The 24126-nt window shown below is 35.4% G+C and overlaps 2 protein-coding genes and 1 non-coding gene across 26 annotated transcripts; 1 reads left to right on the forward strand and 2 right to left on the reverse strand.

Annotated features, from left to right (window-relative positions):
* Positions 1-2502: 2502 nt before the first annotated feature.
* On the reverse strand, positions 2503-4429 carry LOC148782627 (uncharacterized). Its single transcript, XM_088865965.1, has one exon. The coding sequence runs from the start codon at positions 4128-4130 to the stop codon at positions 2901-2903; it is 1230 nt and encodes a 409-aa protein (XP_088722091.1). The 5' UTR covers positions 4131-4429; the 3' UTR covers positions 2503-2900.
* Positions 4430-6649: 2220 nt separating this feature from the next.
* On the reverse strand, positions 6650-15846 carry LOC18422409 (uncharacterized). 24 transcript variants are annotated; one of them, XM_088865950.1, is made up of 11 exons: positions 15628-15846; positions 15417-15494; positions 11561-11794; positions 11081-11247; positions 10400-10498; positions 10176-10244; positions 9561-9635; positions 8969-9058; positions 7889-8056; positions 7167-7248; positions 6650-7019 (listed from the first exon to the last, which is right to left on the reverse strand). In XM_088865950.1, the coding sequence occupies exons 3-11, from the start codon at positions 11754-11756 to the stop codon at positions 6892-6894; spliced, it is 1074 nt and encodes a 357-aa protein (XP_088722076.1). In that variant the 5' UTR covers positions 11757-11794; positions 15417-15494; positions 15628-15846; the 3' UTR covers positions 6650-6891. The 24 variants fall into 24 exon arrangements, 23 of the variants coding, with proteins under 23 accessions (XP_088722076.1, XP_088722075.1, XP_088722073.1 ...); XM_088865949.1 differs by having other exon boundaries at positions 7167-7254; XM_088865947.1 differs by having other exon boundaries at positions 9561-9701.
* Positions 15847-19239: 3393 nt separating this feature from the next.
* Positions 19240-20345, forward strand: LOC18425797 (cytosolic sulfotransferase 5). The gene has a single exon (XR_016055039.1). It is a non-coding gene; the product is annotated as a cytosolic sulfotransferase 5 (transcript).
* The last annotated feature ends 3781 nt before the right edge of the window (positions 20346-24126 follow it).

Here is a 24126-nt window from a genome sequence, read left to right on the forward strand (position 1 = left end):
CATTAGGGCTGGGGCTGCCAACTACCTTTCCTTGGCTATTTTTGGCCCAGGCCAAGCCTAACCCAAATTACATCATTGAGGCCCCAACCCAACTTGAGAGTTCGATCGGACACACAAACACACACATATATAGAAGAAATATATATTATAAGACCGTTTTTTTTTATATATAAAGAGGTCATAATTATCGTTGATTGTTATATTTGAAATTAAGTGGTTAAGAATATATCATTGTCTAGACACAAAATCCGAAAAAAAAATTCTCAAATGTTGTAACACACTTTCATTTTATTGGATTACACATCTATTCTTCTTCTTTTTTTCTTTTTTATGATATTAACTTACACATCTAATAGTTAAAAGTGATTGTGACCTCACACTGAAAAATAAATAGTCTCATAGCATTAAATCCCCCATAATGGGCAACGATTTCATGTTATTATTGTATAGTACTATGATGCATTTTAAAAAACCATCTTATGGCCATTTGTTTGATCCAAAATTTGAAATATACACTCTTTTCAGTCTAATGAATAATCCCCAAAAAAAAAAAAAAAAAATTAAAAACAAACCTAGAAAGCTTTTTTTTAGCCCAATTAACATAAACCATTTATTTTGATAAGATGCTTAAATCTAAGTCTTAGAAAGAATTTTTCGTTTCCAATTTTTTTGGATGGCTTTATTATCATTAGATGAACAATGTTAAAAAAGAAAAAAATAATTTTGAGTTTATAAAGACTAAGATCCTGAAATTCACAAAATGAATGGTCTAGATTCGTTTTTGGAGGTGACTCATTTTGACCATATCTCGAGTCTAAATTGATTTTTTTTTTATGAGGGGATTGATTATTGAGATGAAGAGAGTATGTGTGCAAAATTTGGGACCATACAAATACCACAAACATGGTTTTCTATAAGTGTCTTGCATTACACTATGAAAGAACGGTTGCGTTGAACCATTGCTCATGTAAATATTATGGGAGAGCAATGATCCAATGCAACAGTTGAATCATAGTGTAATACAATGACACCTCTACATTGGGTAAAGTTTATATAAAGTGCCCACTTTATACTATACAACTAAGGCATACATCTAAATTTTGCTGGAAGATATAGTTCGGTGTTGGAAACCTTACATGTAATTACGAAAATTAAGGTTACAACCTTATTAATGTAGAACTATATATGCACCTCAAAAATCTATCAGAAAGCTTAGTTGTAATGTTGAAAAATCATTTGATTGATCATCTCGACATTGAGATGTATGACAAAAAAAATAAAAAGATTTTAAGTATCAGACATAGTGCATTTAACAACATATTATCTACACCATTCATTTTCAAGATTTTCATACGTTTATAGATCTACTTGATTTTAACCATTTTGAAATTTAAAATTTTATAATTAGATATAAAAATAGATTTTGAAAAAATCCTAAGAACATTTTACATCAAAATTATATACCATTGTAAAATTTGAAGCAGCTACGGTCGCATCGGTATGCCACCTGCACCCTCATATAAAGTGCCCACTTTATACGATACAACTGAGGCACGTATCAAAATTTTACTGGAAGATATAGTTTGGTGTTGGAAACCATATCATGACTTGAAAATCGATGTTTACATGTAATTATGAAAATTAAAATTTGTTGGAAGATATAGTTTGGTGTTGAAAACTTTACAATAACTTGAAAATCCATGTTCACATGTAATTATGAAACTTAAAATTTTGAAAATGGTGCAAATAAAACATACCTATAAATACTTTAAAATCTTGAGAATTGACAACAAAGATAACTTGTTAGAACATGTACTATTTTTAGGATTTGAAATTTCCTTTTTCATTATATACATACGTCTCAAAATCAAGATGATCAATTGGAATGTTTTCCAACTTCATAATACGGATTTTTAGGTGTGCCTTAATTCCACAATATAACCTAATATAAACATTTTCCACAGACACCCAAAAAATGTGTTAGCATATGCATCTATTCAAATGTGGTCTCCTTTCAAAAACCATATTAGAGATGGATTTTGGATCTACAATTTCACAAGCCAATATAATTGACTGCTATGATCGTAAATTTGTGAAAAAAAAAAAAGGGATTTGAATTTTATTTTTAAAAGCGGACCATTCTAAATAGGATACAGCCGCACATGTAGAAATCCGGCTTAGCAATAAATATATATTTTTAAATATAATTTGATCCTAATATTTAGAGAAAATAAAATTTTTAACATGGAGATCATAGAAAAAATAAATAAAATTTGAAGATTAAAAATAATAATTATATTAAAAAAAAACATTTCGACCGGATATACCTTTTTGCATCAACTTTAATATGGATGCTTTATAGGTCTGACCTACAAATGCGACCCAGCTTGCATAAAACAATTGTCCTTCCAATTATGTTTTTTTGGACCATACGCTTTCGTTCTTAGCACATCGGTAAAAGTGTGTTAAAAAAATAGAAATAGAAAAAAAAAAAAGATATTATAGGGAAACCTTCCACTTGAAAAAAGAAAAAAATCAGTTAAAAAACCAATAAAATACGTAAAGAAAATCAAAGAAGCGAGAAGTACACTGCGTTGAGCTGCACCTTGAAACGAATCAAGGAGACTGTAAATCTCCAATGCTCACTCAACAAATTTAGAAGATCAAAACCTCCTGTATCAGTGCCACGCTTTCGTCTGCATCTCCTTATCGTTCCCACGCTTTTGTCTGCATCAGGATGAAGCAAAATTCACCTCCATAAAGTCAATTTCTCTCACTACAAATCCATCTCCATAAACCCACCTCCAAAACCACAAGTTTCTATTTTGTTTTTGAAAGCAAAACCCCTTGAATTCTCACTCCATGTTTACCCCCATAAGCTCTTCCCTCTCTTCTCTTTCTCACTGTTTGCTCAACCACTCAGTCATCAATGCTTCTTTCTGTCTCTTCCCAAGTCCAGCTTCAAACTCCTTCGCATTTGCTGACCAATCTTCAGGATAGCTATCCATAACCAGCTTGATGATCTCTCTTGCCTCTTCATCCTTTGAATTCCTCATCAGGCCCTTAACTAAAAGGCCTAAAGCCTCGAAATCAGGAGCCTTCTTCTTGGTAACACAGTCCTTAAACACTTCAAGAGCACTATCGTAATCCTCTTTTTTACAGAGAAAATGAAGAAAAACCCTAAATGAGAAATCATTTGGGGGAAAACCTTTTTTCCCCATCTCTTCAAAAGCCCTCTTTGGCCCTTCAAAATTTCCATTTTTACAGTAAGAAATCAGGAGCAAATTGTAAGTGATAACACTGGGCTTAACACCTGAAGCTTTCATTTCAGCAATTACTTCCAGGGCTTCTTCTGGCAATCCATGGTGGGCTATATACGAAACCCTAGAATTGTAAGCAGCGGTATCAGGAGAGCACCCCGCCTTTACCATTTCATCCCAAACTTTCTCAGCTTCCTCTGAGTTGTTGCTCTTATAGAGAGAATCAATAAGTGTAGTGTAAATGATAGTAGTAACCTCCGCTTGTCTCTCTTTCATCTCTTCAAGCTTTTGATAAGCTACTTTAGGTGATCCCATCTCACAAATAGACTTTATGAGGATTGAATAGCTCACCTTATTAGGGTGTAAGCTAAATTTTACTGGGATTTCAGCAAAGAGCTCTGTCACCTTTTTGAAATCCCCTGCATCTTTGCAAGCAGTTAAGAGGGCATTGAAGGAATCTACGGAGCGAGGGATTCCAAGCTCATCCATCTGGTAAAACAATTTAATGGCTTGGTCCACCATTTTAGCTCGACCATAAGAGATGAAAAGGCCGTGTAAGAACTTCTCTGATTTGATTTTAGGGTTTTTCTTCTGGTTTTCGAGTAAGGTTTCAATCTCAGAGAAACATTGAGCTTTGGCAAGCTGCCTAATTGCTAGGTCCTGCAAATATCGAGCCCTCACTACACCTGCCCGTTCAAGAGCTGAGTTAAAGATATCGATGATTTGATCAGGGTCGCTCAAATGGTGAAGCTTTGATTTTGCCGAGTTGAAAGTTAGGGTTTGGAGATTCTTAGATTGAAAAACATAGCCGCAGTAATGGTGAACAGACACGATAGCTCGGCATCGGAGATGAGTGAAGGTTATATGCATGTTTTGGAAGATTAGGGTTAGGTTTCAGTTGCAGAGTTTTTTAGGGTGTTGTTGAGATCTCTGAGAGTGAAGAGTAGAAGTAGGATTAAGTAGGGTTGTAAAGTTTTAAAGAGGACGAGCAGATTAGGGTTGTTTTGTTGAGATGTCTGAGAGTGAAGAGTAGAAGTAGGATTAGGTAGGGTTGCAAAGTTTTAAGGAGGAGGAGCAGATTAGGGTTTTGGCGTGGAAGGACATTGTAGTTAGCTCCTGGTACTCAAAGAGTGAAGCTGCCGCTGGGGGTTTGGAACCTTCGATTCTATATGGAGAAGTCAGTTACTGGACGATGAGCACGCAGGCTTTATAGTAGACGTGTCATTATGCCAGTCGATTTACAAAGCGCAAAAGTTTATGGAAAAAGTTTATATAAGGATGCAACCTCATAATGTAGAACTATCAATGCACATCAAAAATCCATCGGAAAAACATAGTTTTAATGCTTAAAAAGCTTTTGATTGATCATCCCGACATTCAGATGTATGACTATGAAAAATAAAAAAATTTTAAGTCTAAAAAATAGTATATTTTATAATATATTATCTTCACCGTCCATTTTCTAGATTTTCATATGATTATAGATCTACTTGATTTTAACCATTTTTGAAATTTAAAATTTTATAATTAGATATAAAAATAGATTTTGAGATAATCTTAAGAACATTTTACATCAAAATTATATACCATGATAAAATTTGATGGTGCACGTTACCTCTACAGCTACGAATGCATATGTATGCCTACAGCATCCAATGTTTATATAGAGCTTAGATCTAAACAATCAAATTAGAGCCTACGACAAAAATTTTACTAGAAGACGGTTTTTTTTTATGCCCAAAAATCATCAAATTGATCATCTCAACATCAAGATGTATGGGCATGAGAAAAAAATGTATTTCAAGTTTTGGAAATGGTGCATCTTATAATGCATTTTTTGACCGCCAATTTTTAAGATTTTCAAGTTTTAATAAATTTGCTTGATATACACTATTTTTTTAGTTTTAAATTTTATAATTAAAGATGAAAATATATTTTAAGGCTATCATAAAAAATTTCAATATTAAAATTATATTTCTCGATACTATTTGAAGATGGGCTCTAATTTGATTGTTTAGAGCCTCAATTCTATACAAACCGCACCCATTTTTCTAGACTCATGTAGTTATGCGGTGCCACTTTTTTATCTATTTTTTGAAGGGTGTGGTTTGTAGAAGGCTGAGGCTCTAAACAATCAAAGTAAGGCATACTTTCAAATGGTGTAAAAAGATGTTGTTTCAATACTGAAAATCTTTATGATAGCCTGAAAATTTGTTTTAATCTCTAATTATAAAATTTAAAACTTCAAAAATAATGTAGAATGAGCAGATCTATGAACACTTGAAAATCTTGTAAATTGACTGTCCAAATGTGCATTACAAGATGCACAATTTTTAATACTTGAAATCCATTTTTTCTCATATACATCTTTAGATCAAGATGTTCAATTTTAGGATTTTTGGGCTTCAAAACAACATCTTTTAGATGATTTTTGAGGTTTAGAGTCTCACCCTTGCATAAACTTTTGGGTGCGGTTTGTATAAAGCCTAGGCTATCAAATTAGAGCCTACCCTCAAATAGTATCCAGAAATGTGGTTTCAATATTAAAAATCTTTGTGATAGTCTTAAAATATATTTTTATATTTATTTATAAAGTTTAAAGCTGAAAAAATAGTGTAGATCGACAAATCTATGAAAACTTGAAAATCTTGAAAATTGACGGTCCAAAAATACATTACAAAATACACTATTTTCAAAACTTGAAATCCATTTTTTTCTCATGTCAGTGCATCGTCAAGATGATTGATTTGAGGATACTTGGGAATAAAAACATTTTTTAATGAAATTTTTTATGTAGGCTCTAATTAGATGGTTTAGAGCCTCAGCTTTGTATAAACTTTTCCCTAAACTTTATCATTTGAATGGAATTTGAAATTAATTTTTAAGATATATATAATTTTTAACATGGAGATCATTAATAAGACCAGTGGAATATAATCTCCTTCACTCAAATAATAGATAGAGAGAGAGAATATTACACAACATCTACGAGTCGGGGGGATGTGTTTCTACATTTGTGTTCCTCAAGGTATCAAACATCCATCTTTAAGATGGATAATAAAAAATCTTTCCTTTTCAAACCTTTACAGGATTATTATGGAGATTTCATTGAGTCTAATCGTGGTGGTTTGATCGAAATTAGATATTTATTTAAGGTTGCAAACTACCATATTCTTAATTCTTGGTTATAGAAACTGATTCCAAATTTGGGATCTCAATGCCCAAGTACAGGGCCTTCAATTTAAAGCCTTTTACCATGACTACTATCATAATAATTGGGCTTCAGCCCACAGTTCAACCTGAAAACAGATGATCCAAGTCACAAGCTCAACTTCGAGTTATCCACCCCATATATAATAATATTTATGTTTAAATGCTTTTGTACTTGATTTGAGATTGACTAACACTAATATATTCATTTTTAGGCTTGGAACCTTTTAAAATTATTCATAAAATGATCAAACAAATAAAAAGGAGAATGACATAAAAAAGAATAGAAAAGAGGATGGTTCTTTCTCTTCTCTTCAAACATGATACAATCAAGGATCTCTAGCTCCTGCTAACTTTCTTTGCTGTTGTCTCTTGCCTACTGGTTCAAACCAGAAATATTTCCTCAAGCTCTAAAGAAGATTTACTTCTCTATGATGAATTCCTGAATTTCAATTCCTGTGTGTCGTGCACCACCTTGTACTCTCAAAAGAACCTCATCACCAACTTTCAATGTTGTTACAGGTATAGCTGACATATTGTGCTTGCCAACTGCACAAACATGGACAATCCACTAAGAGCAAATAGAAATCCAAATGGAACAGCTCTCTCTCCCTGGGTGTGTGTGTGCGGCATGCGCACGCGTGCTCAACTTTACTCTTAACAGAAACCCAAATGGTAATACACAGTCAACCAAACCTTGGAATGGACATACTAAACCAACAGTTTCGGCATTCTGTAAGAGGATGCTGTATTTGGTTTTGTCATCTGAATCATCTATCTGCAACTATCCAATGCATACTATCAGATTCTGATTTTCCGAAAATACTATTTACAATCCGTTTCATATAAATAGTTCATCAGAGTTTACATGGACAATGAGAAGCGATTGAGTGAAACAAGTGAAAAAACCAGAGACCCAATTAATTTGATAGTCAACAACCCAGCTGCTTAATAAGTAACAGCTACCAAGAATTCGCACATTCAAGGAAAATACAAAACTAATGAATCTCACTATCAGTTTCTCCTCAAAATGAATTTGATCTTTAATGCTTGTAATAGAACACCAACTGGAAGAAGCATATGTGGATGAGCGGGTGCCCTTCTAAGTTTTCAGAGGCATGGGAAGCTATTGAAGAGGTGAAGCTTGAATTCAGAGAGCGGAATAGGTTTTGGGTTGTGGAGTAGAAGTGCTGTTTTGGAAAGATCGTCTTCTAAATGAATAACAATATATTTAACCGAGTGTCATGCAATTTGTACACTCTGAAGTGAAGAGCATTCTCTGAACCTATTTCTCAATAAAAAAAGTCAATATACCATATTTTTGTGTCTAGCTTTCCTATAGAGCTCTGTATGATATACTTTTGCAAAATACTCTCTCCCTCTCTCTTTCTTTGTGAACAATCCACCAGTAAACATACCTTGGCTTCCACAAGAATGAGTGGTCTAGTCTCAATCTTGACCCTCCCAACAACCGCTGTCCTTTGTCTACCATTGAGATCAACCACAATTACCTCTTTACCTGACTGCAATTCTGAAAGGTAACAGGTCTTGCCTCCTGGAACCGCAACGTAAGCATGCACAGGGCCCTACAATGATTTGAAGCATTTCAATACAGGATGTTTTGCAATAAATTAGCTATAAGAAGTAGCACGTTATTATTATGCTGTTGTTGTTGTTGTTATCAATGTTTTTCAGATTTTAGTTGCTTCGGCTGAATAGGCCGAAGTCTTCGGATTTTCGGCCTACAGAAACAAAGCGAAGCTTTGCTGCATCTGCTTCGGCTTGCTTCAGGCTAATTCAGCCCGATTCGGTCTAATTCGGCCTCTTTGGCCAAAGCTTTGGTCCGTCTTTTTTATTATTTTTATTTTTATTTTTTGAATTTATTATTTTCAAAATTTTATATTATTTTAATATTTTTTCATATATAACTATATGCTTTATTTATATTAATTTTCTTAAAAAATTCCAAAGTCTTCGTTCGAATAGGCCGAAGCACCGACTTGCTTTGTTTTTCTGACTAAACAGATGAAGACTCCAAAGCGAATCTGACAATAGTGGTTATTGTTGTTTTCTATTTCCGTATGGGAAGTTGAAAAATGATAAAACTCAAACTTCACACCATCTTATTAAACAACATAATATGCAATTTCCAAGTTTCAAATATCCTCTCTCTCTCTCTCTCTCTAACTATCTATCTTGCTCTATCTCTCTCAGAATTAGCAAAAAATATTTTTTATTTTTACTTTTGAGATAGAAAGCTGCAGAATTACTAAGTTTGATTTGGCACAGTTTATCGCACGACATAATCTGCAATACCAAGTATTAATCCTCTCTCTCCCCCCCACAACAAACAAATGCTATTACCAGAGTAAATAAAACTTGGAATGCATAATTTTGAAAATGCCATTTTCTCAAGCTATGAGTTGTGAATAAAATTTTTTTTTGGACTTGTAACCTATAAACTTCTCTTGCTAAGCCATGGAACATTTTCAACTCACCGCATTGACACGAAACGGTCTGCTGGATATGTAACTTGACGCCAAGCATTCAGAATGCACCAAGAGAAGTCCCCTTGCATATGATCCTACCTAGTAATCACAATGACCAATATCAGATAATTTGAAAAGAAAAGGTCTATAGGAAGATTACATGAGCTTTACAATAAATGATCATTAGCAACAAGAATAGTTGAATGTTAACTTTAATATTTTTAGCAGTTTTAGAAGTTTAGGCACTCATATTAGTGTGGAAATGCCATCAGTTTTAGCAGGAAATGCACAATAAGTATCTGTTTTTAACTAGAAGAGTGGAGTTTTTGTACCACTTATGGGGAAAACAAGTATCATAATCCTTCAGGGTAAGTCTATAAATTTCAGTTCCGCTCTCTCTCGATCTCCATCTCTCGACCTTCATGTATGAGTGTTATTTTCTGTCTCCTTATTATTTTCATGCTAACACCCAAATCTTTTTCTTCCCCTTTTTCTTTTCTTTTTCTTTTTTGATAACTCATCCATTTTTGCTCTTGAAAGAATTAAAAAAAAAAAAGAAGCAATACAGTGAATGCCAAAGCAGGACTTGTGGAAGGCAAACCAGTAGGCCTTCACCAGGCCTCATGAGAGTACATAGATCCACGCACACGCGATCGCCCATTCCAGCAACTTGGACCTGTGACACAGTGGCTTTGACCAAACTCAAAACATTCTTCACCTCATTTCTTCTGTCAAAATATTCCTGATCAATTATCCTTAATGAGAAAGAACTGATCCCCATACAAGGTGCACCAAGGTTTAGAATCGTGCAAGTGTGTTGTGTGCATGCGTGTGTCCGTGCATGCATGTGGAATCTTAAGTTTGGTTGTGTTTTAACTTTACTTGCTCCCATAATACCAAGTTCATATTTAAAGGCATGCTAGTGGTATTTTTACACAAACTCCCAAATAGAGTTCAAGTTTTCCCTAAGTGGCCAACTTACCTGCCAACTGCTCCCCCAAAAATTAAGGCTAGAGGGTATGCAAATATAAGCACAATACAATCATGCAGACAAGCACATCTCTAAATTGCAAATAAAATATGAGCCCATGCACTTTCGTAAGCCAGACATGCCCATGAGCAGCAAAAGATGGAAAAAAACAAAAGAAAATTAACTTCAATTTAAAATAACTTCAATGTGATTGCTCCACCTTGAAAATAAGAAAAAGAAAATCACCTTTAGCTTAAGAATGACCTCACTATCTTCAATTTTCAACACAACTCCACTCAATCCTTGTTCCAAGGCCTGCGTAAACAATGGAGCTCAACTTAGCAATATATAGAAAATTTAAAAATGTAACAATGCAACTTACCCAAAAAAATATATAGCCATTATTGAGAATGATTACATGCTAGATCAGCTCCGAACCCAATTGATATCATAAAAGATACAAGAATAACCTCAAGAAAAAGTTGCGCTTCTGAAGGAGTCTTTCCAATAGCCAACACCTTAGTTTGACTACCTTGGAATACTGCAACAATGTTTTCGGCTGGTATCACCTAAATATATCATTCAAGCGTTACTAAACAGTGAATGCACTAAAGTTCTAAAATGGAACGCACCAAAGGAAAAGGAGAAAACTAAACCACATAAAATCAATAGAAAAGACTTTCTTCGTAGGCTTTCATAAAAGCATTGCTATCCTAGACAGCAAAAGGTCTTAAATGCAAATACATGAAAAGCTTGATATTGCTTTAATTGGAAAATAAAACTTGAGTAACATAATGAATCACATAATATCATAATTGGGAGACGGCATAAGAGAAAAATCGATATCATTAAGATACTCGCCATGCATGATAGGATAGGATAATATCATTGGGAATACTAAATGCAAAACTATAAACAAATATCTTATCTAGAAATAGTGTATGGATATCGGTAAGTGCATGCATGCCACAAACTATCTTGTTCAGATTGCAAATTTGATTTGACCTGTTTGTCACATTCTACGGTACCAGGAACTTCTTTCCTTTTCATTTATTTCATCTTTCAATTATGAAAAAAAATTAATCCGTGAAAAACAGCACCAGCATAACTTCATATAGAAATTTTAGGTTATGGAGATGAACAAAAAAAACCTGCCAGTCCATCAAACTTATAACTACATTCTCTGCTTGCCCGTCAAGTAATTGGAGCTGTTCGAGTTGTTCTGGACAAGAAATTTCAGAAACTATGGCAATCCTTTTGTTTTCAGAATCAAAAATCTCTCCCTCTTGAATAAACAGAGGCTTTATCATAGCAATCGCTGCAGATGAGAAAAACCGCCAATGGGTTAGGATGAAATATAGTGACACACACACCCACACCCACACCCACACCCACACACACACACACATATATATTTGGTCGTTTGGAAGATTCAATCTATAGAGTTATAAAGAAACAATGAGGGTAGTTACATTTTTTTTATTACGAAGTATTATAAAATTATTGATGCTATAGTACAGTTCCTACTTGAACAACCCAAAAGATGCTACAAATTACAATCCAAATGACTATATAATCCTTCCCCGACAGGCTTGAATATGAAATAATAAAGCATAAAGATGAGGCCTCACATGACCATTCATCGGCTAGCTTTCTACTATGCGAAGAGAAGACAAAAGTGTTCCAGCCTCTCTGAACAGCAGCAGTCATGACATCCTTCTTTTCGGTCCACACCCATACAGCTTTTGGCGGGTCATAAATCTCGAAATTTGTAGATGAAGGCATCATAGCCTGACACTTTGCTTGTAACTGATCTCTTGAGGCCATCTTGAGAGGACAAGACCATACACTATGACAATTATCTCCTAAGCATGAAACACAAAAGTCTCGCTCAGTCGACAACAAAACTTGAACTGTTCCATGCAAAACTTCACAGCAATTTGAATTTGACAAGTGAATGGAAGTGAAGGCAATTGATAATCAAACTAGAAGCAAGGATAGTAAAAGAGCAGCACGAAAAATAACGAAAGAGAAATGTATAGTTGTTTAATTGATGATATCTGAGGTCGCTTAGGCGCCTAGACAAATGAGGTCAATCTCCAAAAGGTTCCTGAGTCACTAATAGTCAGTTAAAATCCATGAATCTCCTTATCTGAGTCCAATTTTGAAGGTTTGAACTCATTACAGATCAACTTCTGCATGTAAGAGCTTATCAGCGGTGAACTTTGCAGGTCTGTGCTTAACCACGGTCAACTGGCGAGAAGCTTTGCTTGACCGTGGTGGCGTGGTCAAGATCTAAAAACTCTTCCTTGTGGTATAATAGCAATTCAATCTGATCAAAAGAAAGTCAGTTCAATTGTTTTAATGCTTCGCCAGATCTTAACGGTGGTAAAAACTTATAACAGACAAATGAACCAAAGTCAGAACAACATTCAATGGTGAACCGTGTCCAAGCCAAAGAAGTGGTCTTTGAAGCAAATGGGAAGTTGAATCAAGTCTTAACCTAGGTGAAAATAGTGACATTCTCACTTCTCAGATGTCTGCAGTCAAAACTTCAACTACCGAGTTAGGTGGCCATGCTACTCAGTGAGAGCCAAATGGAGCCAATCACAACATTGCTTGGTCAATTGAACATCTTAACTGAAGCTCCAACTTGACCACAAACACATCAACAAAGAATTGGTCTTCCCATTGGGGCTTTCAAAAGTTAGTTTGACTGTGCTTCACAAGAGGTATGAGGATTCACTGTTTTCAAGGTGGTAGATGCCCTCATCTTAGGAACTCCAAGATGCAAAAAAACTGAGACGAATAGTCAAATGAAACACTTGTTAAAGTTTTCCCTTAGTTGCACCCTCTAGAGAAATTTCTGAGAATACAAGAATCCTACAGAATTGCCACAACTTGGTCTAGGCTCTTAGGATGATTGCATGCTGATGGAAACAGTTTTTCTGAAAATGATAGGAAAACAAGAGAGGAAATCAAAAAGTTCAGTTAATAGCAGTTTGAATAGCAGAACCATTGATAGATTTTCCCCTCTTGATTTTTCTAACCTTTTTAAAGAAAATTGAGTCAGGTATGTGTAGAAAAAGGTCATTGTAGATCTATGGTTGCAGACTTGAACTAGGTGGGGAGTGCTTGAAAGTTCTGACCAATGTGCATAAGTGGTTTAGAGTTCTTAACGGCAGTCCACTTTTGGACCCACTTAAAACCGGTTAGAGGTCAGTGGACTTCAACCATGGAAAAGGACATGACACTCATAAGGTCACTGCTTAAAAGTGGTGAAAGATTGAGGCTTAATGCACTGTATGTGCTTGAAAATTTTAACATCGGCCAAAAATTGCTAAAGCAGAATCATCAGCAGTCAAAATTTATGGGCTTCAAATTTGTTAAGAAAGCATTGTGAAATCGATCCCAAACTCAAGCACTAGCACAAGCATTGCTCTAAGCATTTCTACCATATAATTCAACCCATTAATCTTGTGTTGATCAAATGCTCAAGATCCAGGTTCGCAGCATGATTGCTCTCTTCAATGTTCAAAAATGCGGATTCGGGTGCCTAGCCGTTTTGGGTGCCTGGCCGCCTAGGCGCCCGCCCAGAGACAGAGTGCCCTCACCGAAATTGAAACCTCCCCCGGACCCAAACAAAAAAAATAAGAGAGCTCTCAAGGCATGGTTTTAAGTCTTTGGGAGTTTTTAGGGCAATTTGAGCCCCAAACTCCTCATGAAATAGACGAAAGCGTAATAGTACAATCATATAACAGATTTACGGATACAAGTCTCGAAGAGATTGTACCTTGTAAGACATTAAAATACTTGAAATCCCAAATGTCATTGTAGGAAACTATAAGTCTAGACTAGAAACGATACACAAAGTCAACAAGGCAAAATCAAAAAACAAATACATCAAGTCATCAACCAAACATGCAAATATTTCGTAAAAAAAAAAAAGGTAAAAGAAAAAAAACATGATTCGCTACATAATATGTTGTAGGAAAATAAAATCAAAACCCTCTTTCAAATATGATAATACTTTTAAAAATATCAAAATCGAATTGATGTCGGTGCAAACTTCTTCTACTGGGTCGCCAAAAGTCCTCAAAATCAACTACTACAAGCTCTAAATCCACCCACGAGCCATTGCCTTTGTTTTGGAAAGATATCGAAAAATCAAAACTTTTTCGATTTTTTGATAAATCACAAAAGAGTATATTTTGAGGAGCTTTTCTCACCCTAAAAGCCATGGTTTTTGTTTTGGGGGTTTAGAATACCATCCCAAACCCTTTTCCCCCTTTTTGGATGGGGGCATTTTGGCACCCGCCTAGGCGGGCGCCCAGAGACAGGATGCATAATTCCACTGCACAAACAGGACCTAGGTGTTTTTTGAAATTTCTCTCCTAGGCGGTTGGGCAGCCGAATTTTTGAACTCTGCTTAAATTGAAATACAAATGACAGTGGTTTGAAACACCATTAAATTCAAACAATGCAGTGGATATGAAGAAGAGACGCCGCATATTTGCAAACGATTTCATGAATGAATAGTGCTTATATTTTCTGGACAAATTTGTGCTTCCAAGTATGTGTTGTTCATGCATTTAGGTGAATATTTAGGTGGATGACTTGCATTTTTCATGAGGACAATGTGTTGGGTTGCACACAAGGAAAGAAAGATAGATGTTGATGTGTTTAGGTGAACATTTTGGTGGATGACTTGCACTTTTCATGAGTAGACAGCGGCGGGGGGAGGGTTGGGGTTAACAAGAAACAGAAGCAATTAGAAAGATAGATGGTGGATAAATAACTTGGTTTTGAAATGGAGGTCAAAACTTGATGAAAAGAGCCCAAATAAATTCAATCAAAAGCAAATTACGATCCCTTCAACGAATGCAATATGCTAACAAGGTAGTCCCAATCAACTGCACTAAAGCCGGCATAGTAATGAAGTCAAACAAGGAACCAATAGATAGAAAACCACAAAAATACAATGTACTAATACCATGGTTTTCTCCAAAATCATGGATACTATTTGGCAAGCCACTGATGCTATCACATTGCTTTGATCAAACTGCATTTAGTTCAGAATCTACCAGTAAAGCAACTAGTCAATTTGGTAGATCGACTTTGTCATTTTCTTATTTTTTGAGGAAATAGTTAACATTTTATTTGCATTTTCTCATCCACATATAGTAAACTCTAATGATTATAAAGCCAACACTGCCTGTAATTACTCACCCATGTATGAAACTTCAAAAGGAAATATGAAAATCTACTTCGTTAAGTTATACAAATCAACTATTAAACCTTTCAAGTGGTTGATTCATGTTTCTCAAATTTATTTATACAATTGCCTATTTTTTATAGGTAATTTGCACTAAATTAAATCACTTACGAACATATCTAATCTAAGATTCTACTTTACACAAACAATTAACTCAATAACTATTTGTGTTATCTTCAGATTAATTAGCATTGCATAAAATTGTATCTTACATGGGGCTTTGGCGCTTTGCAATTTATAAAACGCCCAAATATCCTCCAATCGTTTACAAGATCCATGAAATCTGTATACTGAATTCGCAGCAAACAATCATCGAAAACAAGAACTATGCAGAACAAAGTATACTCAATCCAGTAAGCTAGTGTTTAAAGATTGCAGACAGAGAAAGCGCAAAGAAATGGGGAATTGAGATTTGGAAGATACCTATTTTAAGAGCGAGAGGAGGCCGGAAAAGCTTTTGAGAGGCAGATAATAAGATAGCCATTTTTCATTCCTCTCCATACAGCTGGAGTTCATGAAATTATTTAGAACGCTTTGGACATGGCATACGACCGCGCGCCGTAGAAAAAAGAATTCATTTGAATTTTCGATGCAGATTCTATAAGGCCTGGGGTTTATGAAAACGGAGTAAAACCTCGTATCAATCCTCATGTGGAAAGCACTTTAGGCATTAAAAAGTTCAAGATAGCTCTAAAATCACTTGTCAACACTGACGATAAAATTTAAAGGTCAAAAAATGATTCACTTGTCAACACCGACGATAAAATTTAAAGGTCAAAAAATGATTCTGGATATATGAATACTTATTTTTAAGGTGAAATGAACAGTCTTGATAATTTGTTACTACGTACACGGGTTTGAATTCTTTATTTTTTTCACAAAAAAAAAATTTGTCACGACTAAAATGATTGATTGTAATTTTAACTGAGTTTTGAGGTGAAGCATTACTTATTTTTGATAGGGTTGAAACCCTACCAAACTATTTTTTTTTATTTTTATATTAAAAAAATGGGTGGAGTAGCCCATCCCCAGCACATAAAATTTATTATAAAAAATTATAAATAACTCCCAAGATTAGAGTTTTTATGTAAGTTACCTCTCGCCAAACTTCTTTTCTCACTTTTTTCTCCAAAATATATTTTTTTCGCAAATACCTCTCAACCCAAAAAAAATAAAACAAAGTCTAAACTACTATGCCTTACTTTTACTCGTGCCTCTCTCTCCTCTTTCCCACGAAAAAGCCGTCCGACGTAGTGTAATGTCGGTCCAGTAAATAACAGCGGCGGTCCAGCACTGACAAAGACCGGTTCGACAATACGCTTATACGGTCCGGCACTGCCAAAGAGCGGTCTGATAATAGGCTCATGCGGTCCACCAATTGGTCCAAGGTGCGGTCTAGCAACGTCAAAGAGCAATCCGACACTTTTTTTTAGTTTAATGGGGTCCAACAATGTCAAAGAGCGGTCCGGCAGGCCACGTGAATGTCCAACCAAAATTAAATTTTTATGTACGCAAAAGAATATTTTCGTCAAAAAAATATTTCTTTTTACTTGGGGGTATTTGCTAGAAAAGTATATTTTAGGAAAAAATGAGAAAAAAGTTTGGTTGGGGAAACATGCATAGAAAATCTAGTCTTGGAGTTATTTGTAATTTTTTCAATTTATTATCTCCTCTAATCATGAAATTTAAAGTACAAAAAATGGTGTATATGGAGCATATCCATAAATAACTAAAATTTTTAAAAATATATGGTCTAGATAATGTATTACAAGATACTTTGCTTTTATGTATTGAAATCTTCTATTTATATATATATTTGAATATTTTATTAAGGTCAGAAAAATAAAACAATGTTGTTATATGGCTAACCTTTTACGATATAACAGGGCAACAACACGGGGGTAAAATGGTCAAAAGGGTCTTATTGCATGAATGAATTTATTCTCTGATGCAGTTTCTATAAGGCTTCGGCTTCATGAAAACAAAATAAAACCTCGTATTAATCCTCGTGGAACGCACTTTGGGTATTAGAAATCTTTAACATGGTTCTAAAATCACTTGCCATCATCGATCTTCAAGATGCTCTAAAATCACTTGCCATCATCGACGATAAAATTTAAAGCTTAGAAAATGATACAAAATTGTGGATATGTGAATACTTATTTTTAAAGCAAAATGAACGGTTGTCATATATCCTGCATTAATCAATGTCTCTAGCCCAAAGAGCCATTTAGAATCATGCACAATGAGCACAATTTTTCCTACAGGACTTCACATCACCCCGTGCGTCAGATGGAACCATCAGGGAGTGCGATTCCTCCTCACAAGCCAATCAAAAGAACAGAGTTTGGCATTTTGCACCTATGAATGCCATCCCAGCCCTCCGGTTTTTGATATCTAATACCTAGGATAACGTGAAGGTACTGTTGGAAAGATCACTGCACTCGTTTTATGCATACCTTTTCTTTTCTTTTTTTTGGTAGGGGTGGCAACAGGTCGGGTCGGGACGGACCCGGACCCGGACCAGGACCTAGAAATATAGTAATTAAAATATCTATATATTTCACTATATTTAAATTAAATTTATGTATGGAAAAAGTTTATATAGAGCCGAGGCCCTAAACAATCAAATTCGAGCTTACCTTAAAAATTTCATTAGAAGAGGTTGTTTTGATGTCCAAATATCCTCAAATTGATAATCTCAATATCAAGATGGATTGACATGAGAAAAAAAAATAGATTTTAAGTTTTAAAAATAATGTATTTTGTAATGCATTTTTGGACCGCCAATTTCTAAGATTTTCAAGTTTTTATAGATCTCTCAATCTACATTTTTTTTGAAAATTTAAACTATATAAATAAAAATGAAAATATATTTTAAGGCTATAAAAAAGATTTCCGAAATTAAAATCATATTTCTAGATACTATTTGAAGGAAGGCTCTAATTTGATTGTTTCGAGCCTAGGCTCTATACAAACCGCACCTTTTATATGTTGGGACTTGAAAAATATTACCGAACCCAATTTGGATTCAGGTCCAAGATTTAGACCCGAACCGGGATCGGGTCTACCCCTTAGGTCCCGGGTTGGGTTGGGTCCATTGCCACCCCTATTTTTGAGGGCTAACGTGTTTCTTGTGCTGGAATAAAAAATAGCAATACAGGAATAAAGAACAAAGAAACAAAGCAAGAATAAAGGCATGCAGCATACGATACTTTGATCCAAAAGATCAACACCGAACCTTTTTTTTTTTTTTTTTTGACAATATGAAATCTTTTTTTTTTTAATCTTAACGGTAACTTTATTGAGAAAATGAGATTACAAGAGAACCAACTTAAAAAAGAGACAATATAAGATCAACACCGAACTACCTAACTGTATTTTAAAAGGAGCATCTTGCTACGCATGATTTCATAAGATTTTTCTTCTTTTCTCCCAAGTTAAACTACTCTATTTTCGAGATGGGATATTTCTCCTCAGTGAGGTCATCCTTGGATATATTTGTTATCACTACTGATAATTCATTGTTCCAATAAAATTAATCCCAATAATGAATTATATGTTGTTTAATAGTATTCATTATAAAGTTATAGGAGATAAACTTATAGATAATTTTACAGATAAGTACATCTTTTTTAAAAATAATTTTTACTTTATTCATAGTAATTTATTGAAAAATACGTGTTTTTGGTCTATTGCAAAAGATAGCTCCTAATTGTTGGAAAAGTTAATATTGCATATAATACATGATAGGCACCCACAACTAACAAAATAATATCATCATAAATACATTAATTTTAGATAAAATAAGTCTATTTTAGATAAAATTAATTTTTATCTAAACAGACCTTACTATAAACTACTCTCTCTCTAAATTATTCTTGTACCCTCTCTCTCTCTGTCCCCTGCAAAAGATCAACTCCACTAATGGAGCATTCTAGTACCCATGCATTCTATATAAGATGGCTGTGTCTCCTAAGTAAGTTACACACTCTCTCTCACTCTAAAGTGGGATTTTTCGCTTCTTGTCCCTAAGTAAATCACTTTCTCTCTCTAACAAATGGAGAGTTGTAGAAGAATTTCTCTCCACCCTACCTATTGCAAAACGTCCCAATGGTTCAATCCTATATGAGTGGAAAGGTTTTTGGTACCCCCCAACAAGTCTAGAAGAAGTCATGGCCACTCACAAACCCTTGTCTTCTCAGTCCACAGACATAGTCCTCTCTTCCTTCCCCAAAACAGGGCACCACTTGGCTCAAGTCACTCCTCTTCTCCATCATGCACCACGGTCCAAGCCCTCAAGAACACCAGACCCACCCTCTTCTCTCTAGGCACCCCCATGAGCTGGTCCCAAATCTAGAGGTGCAAATATATGGAAAAAACCCCATGCTTGATATCTCTTGCCTTGCTTCACCTAGGCTCTTTAACACCCACATCTCTTATAGCACATTGCCAAACTCTATTGAGGAAAGCAATTGCAAAATTGTTTATGTAGCTAGAAACCCTAGGGACACCTTGGTGTCCTTATGGCACTTCTTGGGGCACTTTTACAAAGGGCTAGAGCCCTTAAGCTTTGAAGAGACATTTGAGTGCTTTTGTGAAGGTAGGGTTCACTATGGGCCCTTCTTTGAGCATGTCTTGGAGTATTGGGAAGCAAGCAAAGAGAGGCCACACAATGTGTTGTTTCTTGCTTATGAGGAGTTGAAGGCTGATACTAAGGGTGGGGTGAAGAGGATAGCTGAGTTTTTGGGGAGGCCCATTGAGAGGGAGGAAGAGGTTGAAGGGATAGTGGAGATGTGTAGTTTTGAGAGGCTTAGTAATTTGGAGGTCAATACGAGTGAGGAGAGGCAAAGTGGGGCCCTTGTTTGCCCTACAACTCTGTGCATAGGAAGGGTGTGGTGGGGGATTGGGCTGACTATTTTACACCTGAGATGATTGAGAGGCTTGACGAGATCACTAGAGAAAAGCTCGAAGGGTCAGGTGTGGAGTTCAAATTTTGCTGAAACAAAACAGGGTTTGTATAGTATTAGACTGTTTACCTTTGACACAAGAAGGTTACAATTACATTAGCTGTTATGTTGAAATCAAGATGTGTCATTTTTTTACACAAATTTTGAAAAAAATTTCTTGGACTTCGAGCTTGGTTGATGTTTTATTTACAGCCACGTAATTTCAAAGTTGACAGCAAGGGCGATTATTATCTTTATGTAACAAAGGTAAATGGTATTATTGTATACTTTCCACTAAATAGAATTAGGACTCGAGACTTCTTCCTATATTTTCTCATGTTTTTTTTTTTTGTTTTATTATTTTTTGCCTTTTATGTCTCTTATGGTATGTTTTCCTTTTTATATTTCCAAGTTTCCTTGTTCCTATTTGCAGTGGAGTTCAAACTTCGGAGATTAAGTTTGAGGTGTGAGTACTTGTGTCATAAAGAGTCCAAATTTCAGCATGTTCTCTCTTTCCTTATGAGGGCATATTGTACCTTTTATTTGATGGGAAGAAAATTATATGAAATTTAAAATGCATTAGCCATCACCATTATGAAGAGTGGAAGTGATTTTTACCCTTCATTTGGTTTAGGGGAAAGTGTAACATATGAGCAAATGGCCTAGGGGAAGTTCAAAGTGCAGTGGCCGTCACCATTTTAAGAAGGGTGTCGTTTGTCTACGGTTGAGGCTCTAAACAATCAAAGTAAGGCACACCTCTAACCTCTAAATAATATTGAATGATGATTTTTAAGTAGCAAAAATCTTTGTGATGGCCTAAAAATGTATTTTTATATCTAAAATTTAAAGTTTAAAAAATAGTGTAGATCGAATAGACCTATAAATACTTGAAAGTATTGAAAATTGATGGTCAAGGTAATGCATTACAAAATACACTATTTTCCAAACTAGAAATCTTTTTTTTTTTCACATCTATACATCTCGAGGTCGAGATGATCGATTTGAGGGTTTTTCGACATCGAAATAACTTCTTCTAAAGAATTTTTGTGATGCGCCTTAATTTGATTATTTAGAGCTTCAACCAATCAAGGCTTCAACCTTACCTAATTGAAACTTTACCCTTTAAAAAAATGATTGATTCTGTGTACTAAGTTTATTCTTTTCTTTTTTTTGTTTAAAATATGCAAACCAGACCTGCGCCCACTTAATTGGCCTAAGCAAAATAATATCTAAAACATTCCTACACAAATCACATGGGGGAGTTTTTTTTACATGAAAATACTTTCAAAGAGGTATATTCACGCATATTAAATGTGCCCTTGATTTATCAAAAACCTAAAAGCTAAAAGATTTCTTCCTCCCTAAAGAGTATGCTATCGATTTCCTCCCTCGGGCAAAACACATTAGAGATATTTTTTAGAATAATCTATGAATTTTTATTTAAAAAAATAAACTTTCTATGCACTAAAAAAACTAACGCCTCAAGATTGAATAGAGACCATCAACTTTTGAAGGGCTAGATCAAAGTATCAGAAAATTCAAAATTCAATTTTATTTCTTTTAAAAAATCATCTAGTATTTGTTATATGATTCCCATAATTTACACACAAAAAATCAACCTAACCATTGACAGGGAGAGTAGATGCACAATAAGCACCTGCAGAAGTACAATATACGCGCTCAAACCTTAAAATAAGGTGCGAGCATTTTAAGCAAGCCTAAACCCTAAATTACATTTTGAAAGGATATCAAAAGTACACTAAAATTGAGGTATTTCGTCCTAAAACCTTTGAAAATAAGGTCGGCGCATGATCCCTCGGCTCACGAAAATTTATCGGTCTTTCAAAAGGCTATAACTATACACCCATACAAGAAAGAAAAAGAGCCAATGTGGCAGGAAAATTCTCCGTAGACTGGTCATTCACAAAGCAAGAGGAATTGTGCTGCTACTTAGGTAAACTAAGCAACATAACATTTTAAACGATTATTGATCCAACTCTTTAATAGTAAGGGTGGCAGTGGACCTCGACTCAACCCGGGACCTGCTAGGTACACCCGACACGGGTCCGGGTATGGGTCCAACATTTGAACCCGGCGGGTCTAAAATGTGAACCCGAACATTATTTGGGTTCGGGTCCAGTTGGACATAAATTGTTGGAGATCAAATACTTCAAGCTATGTTCGTTTGAGTGTATTAAGGATAGTATACAAGAAAAAATTGTAATCACCTTTAACACACTTCTGGAAACCAAGCCGTTGTATGGGTGGCTAAGGGCCCGTTGATTTATGTGCCAAAGGAACTCTTCTCTCATCAATTGAAATCTGAAGAGAGAGAGTATACTTTCTCTAAAGAGCTTTCTTTGTTACGGCTCTGGTCCTCCTCTTTTTTCACTGCAAAGGGTTTGGCCATGAGTGATGCGTGGTGCTTGTGACGGTTATCATCCCTTTTAGGATGCACCCGTTGCCTTCGGCTATGGCAAAGGAAAGATAAAAAAAGAGTTGAAATCGTTTTGACCCACTGCTGATCGACCCTTTAGCGATAATAGTGGTGGACCCTGATGAACCCAATCTGGTGTTGGAAACGAAGGAGATTCTGGATATGTTGCCTTCGCTGAACTCTCTGGTGGTTGATAATGGTGATGGTTTTGAGGATGTTTCATTCCAGCCCCCTGACCAGGCGTTGGTGATGAATCCCGAGCCATTAACTTTGCTAGCTCTCCCCTTGCCCTCTGAACCCTCGGCAATTCTACCTGAAGACCGAATGGATGATGTATCCTTCGTTCAAAAAATTCTTATTGATATGGGCATGGAGAAAGCTCCCCTGACGCTGGTTTTGAATGAGATTCGTAATCGTAGAAAGGCTAAAGAGACATTGAAGGCTTGGTCCTAATCGATCAAAGACTAAGCTTCCTAGTCCTTCGAAGGGTGGCCCCAAACCTTTTAGATTGGAGCTGAGTTGGCTGGAGTCGAGGTGATTGATCTCATCAGGAGATCGTGGGCTAACACGGTGGTCTTAGGATCGATGGATTTCCAAATCCACAAAAAGTTGCTCATTTTGAAACATAAACTGTTGGAATGGAGAAAAGAGAATAACATGTTTTTTAGAGCTAAGATTGATGGTTTAGTTGCTGACATTGAAGTGTTTGACCAAAATATCCAAGAAAGTGGGGTTTTGATTGAACAGGTGGTGTTGGACCGTAGTCAAAAGGTTAAAGAGTTAGAGGAGGTGAGGAGAATGGAGGTGAGCCGAAAATGAATAAAAAATAAAAATTTATTCGTAAAAAACAAAATGATCAAAATACCCCCCAAAACTTTTCGAGGGTATTTTGGTCAATTTATTTCATGTAAAATATTTTTTTGATATTTTTCGAAGGTTCACTTATTTTTGATGAACACACGCCTAAAATTTCAAGTAATTTGGATTTTGCAAAAAATAAAATAAAATTCAAACACTACCGAACATCTGTGATTGTCAAATTGGTCTAGATTCAATCTGGGCCGTTGGGCTCATATGCTCATCCGAGTTAGTGGGCTAAGCCCAGCTTTTTTCATATATATATCGATATGTGTATAGATAGAATGAGTGAGCATGAGTTTATCTGTTCCTGAAGTTCTTTTGTCTGAAAGTCCTAAGGGAATGACTCTCTCTCTCTCTCGACACATGTTACATAATTAAACATGAGTTCTCCAAACCTAAATCCTTAGGTTATGAAACGTTTTGATGTTCGCGTACGTGGTTGTAGAAAGGGGATGAATTTTCTTTATCAATTCTATCCTCTCATACCACGCCCCTCTTTTCTACAACCTCGATCATCACCTATTCATGCAGCAGGGACGTCCTTTTTCCCTCCCAATACCTTACATCTCTACAATTTGAGGTAGATTGATTACCGTATTTTCTTGGACTAATATGATTCGCAGAAACAATTTCTCTTTTTTCTTTTCAAAATTGGGTAGCATTTAAGAAATTAGA

Source organism: Amborella trichopoda, chromosome 4 (assembly GCF_054954075.1).
Source record: "Amborella trichopoda isolate Santa Cruz 75 chromosome 4, AtrichopodaSantaCruz75HAP2 v2.0, whole genome shotgun sequence".
Taxonomy (NCBI): domain Eukaryota; kingdom Viridiplantae; phylum Streptophyta; class Magnoliopsida; order Amborellales; family Amborellaceae; genus Amborella; species Amborella trichopoda.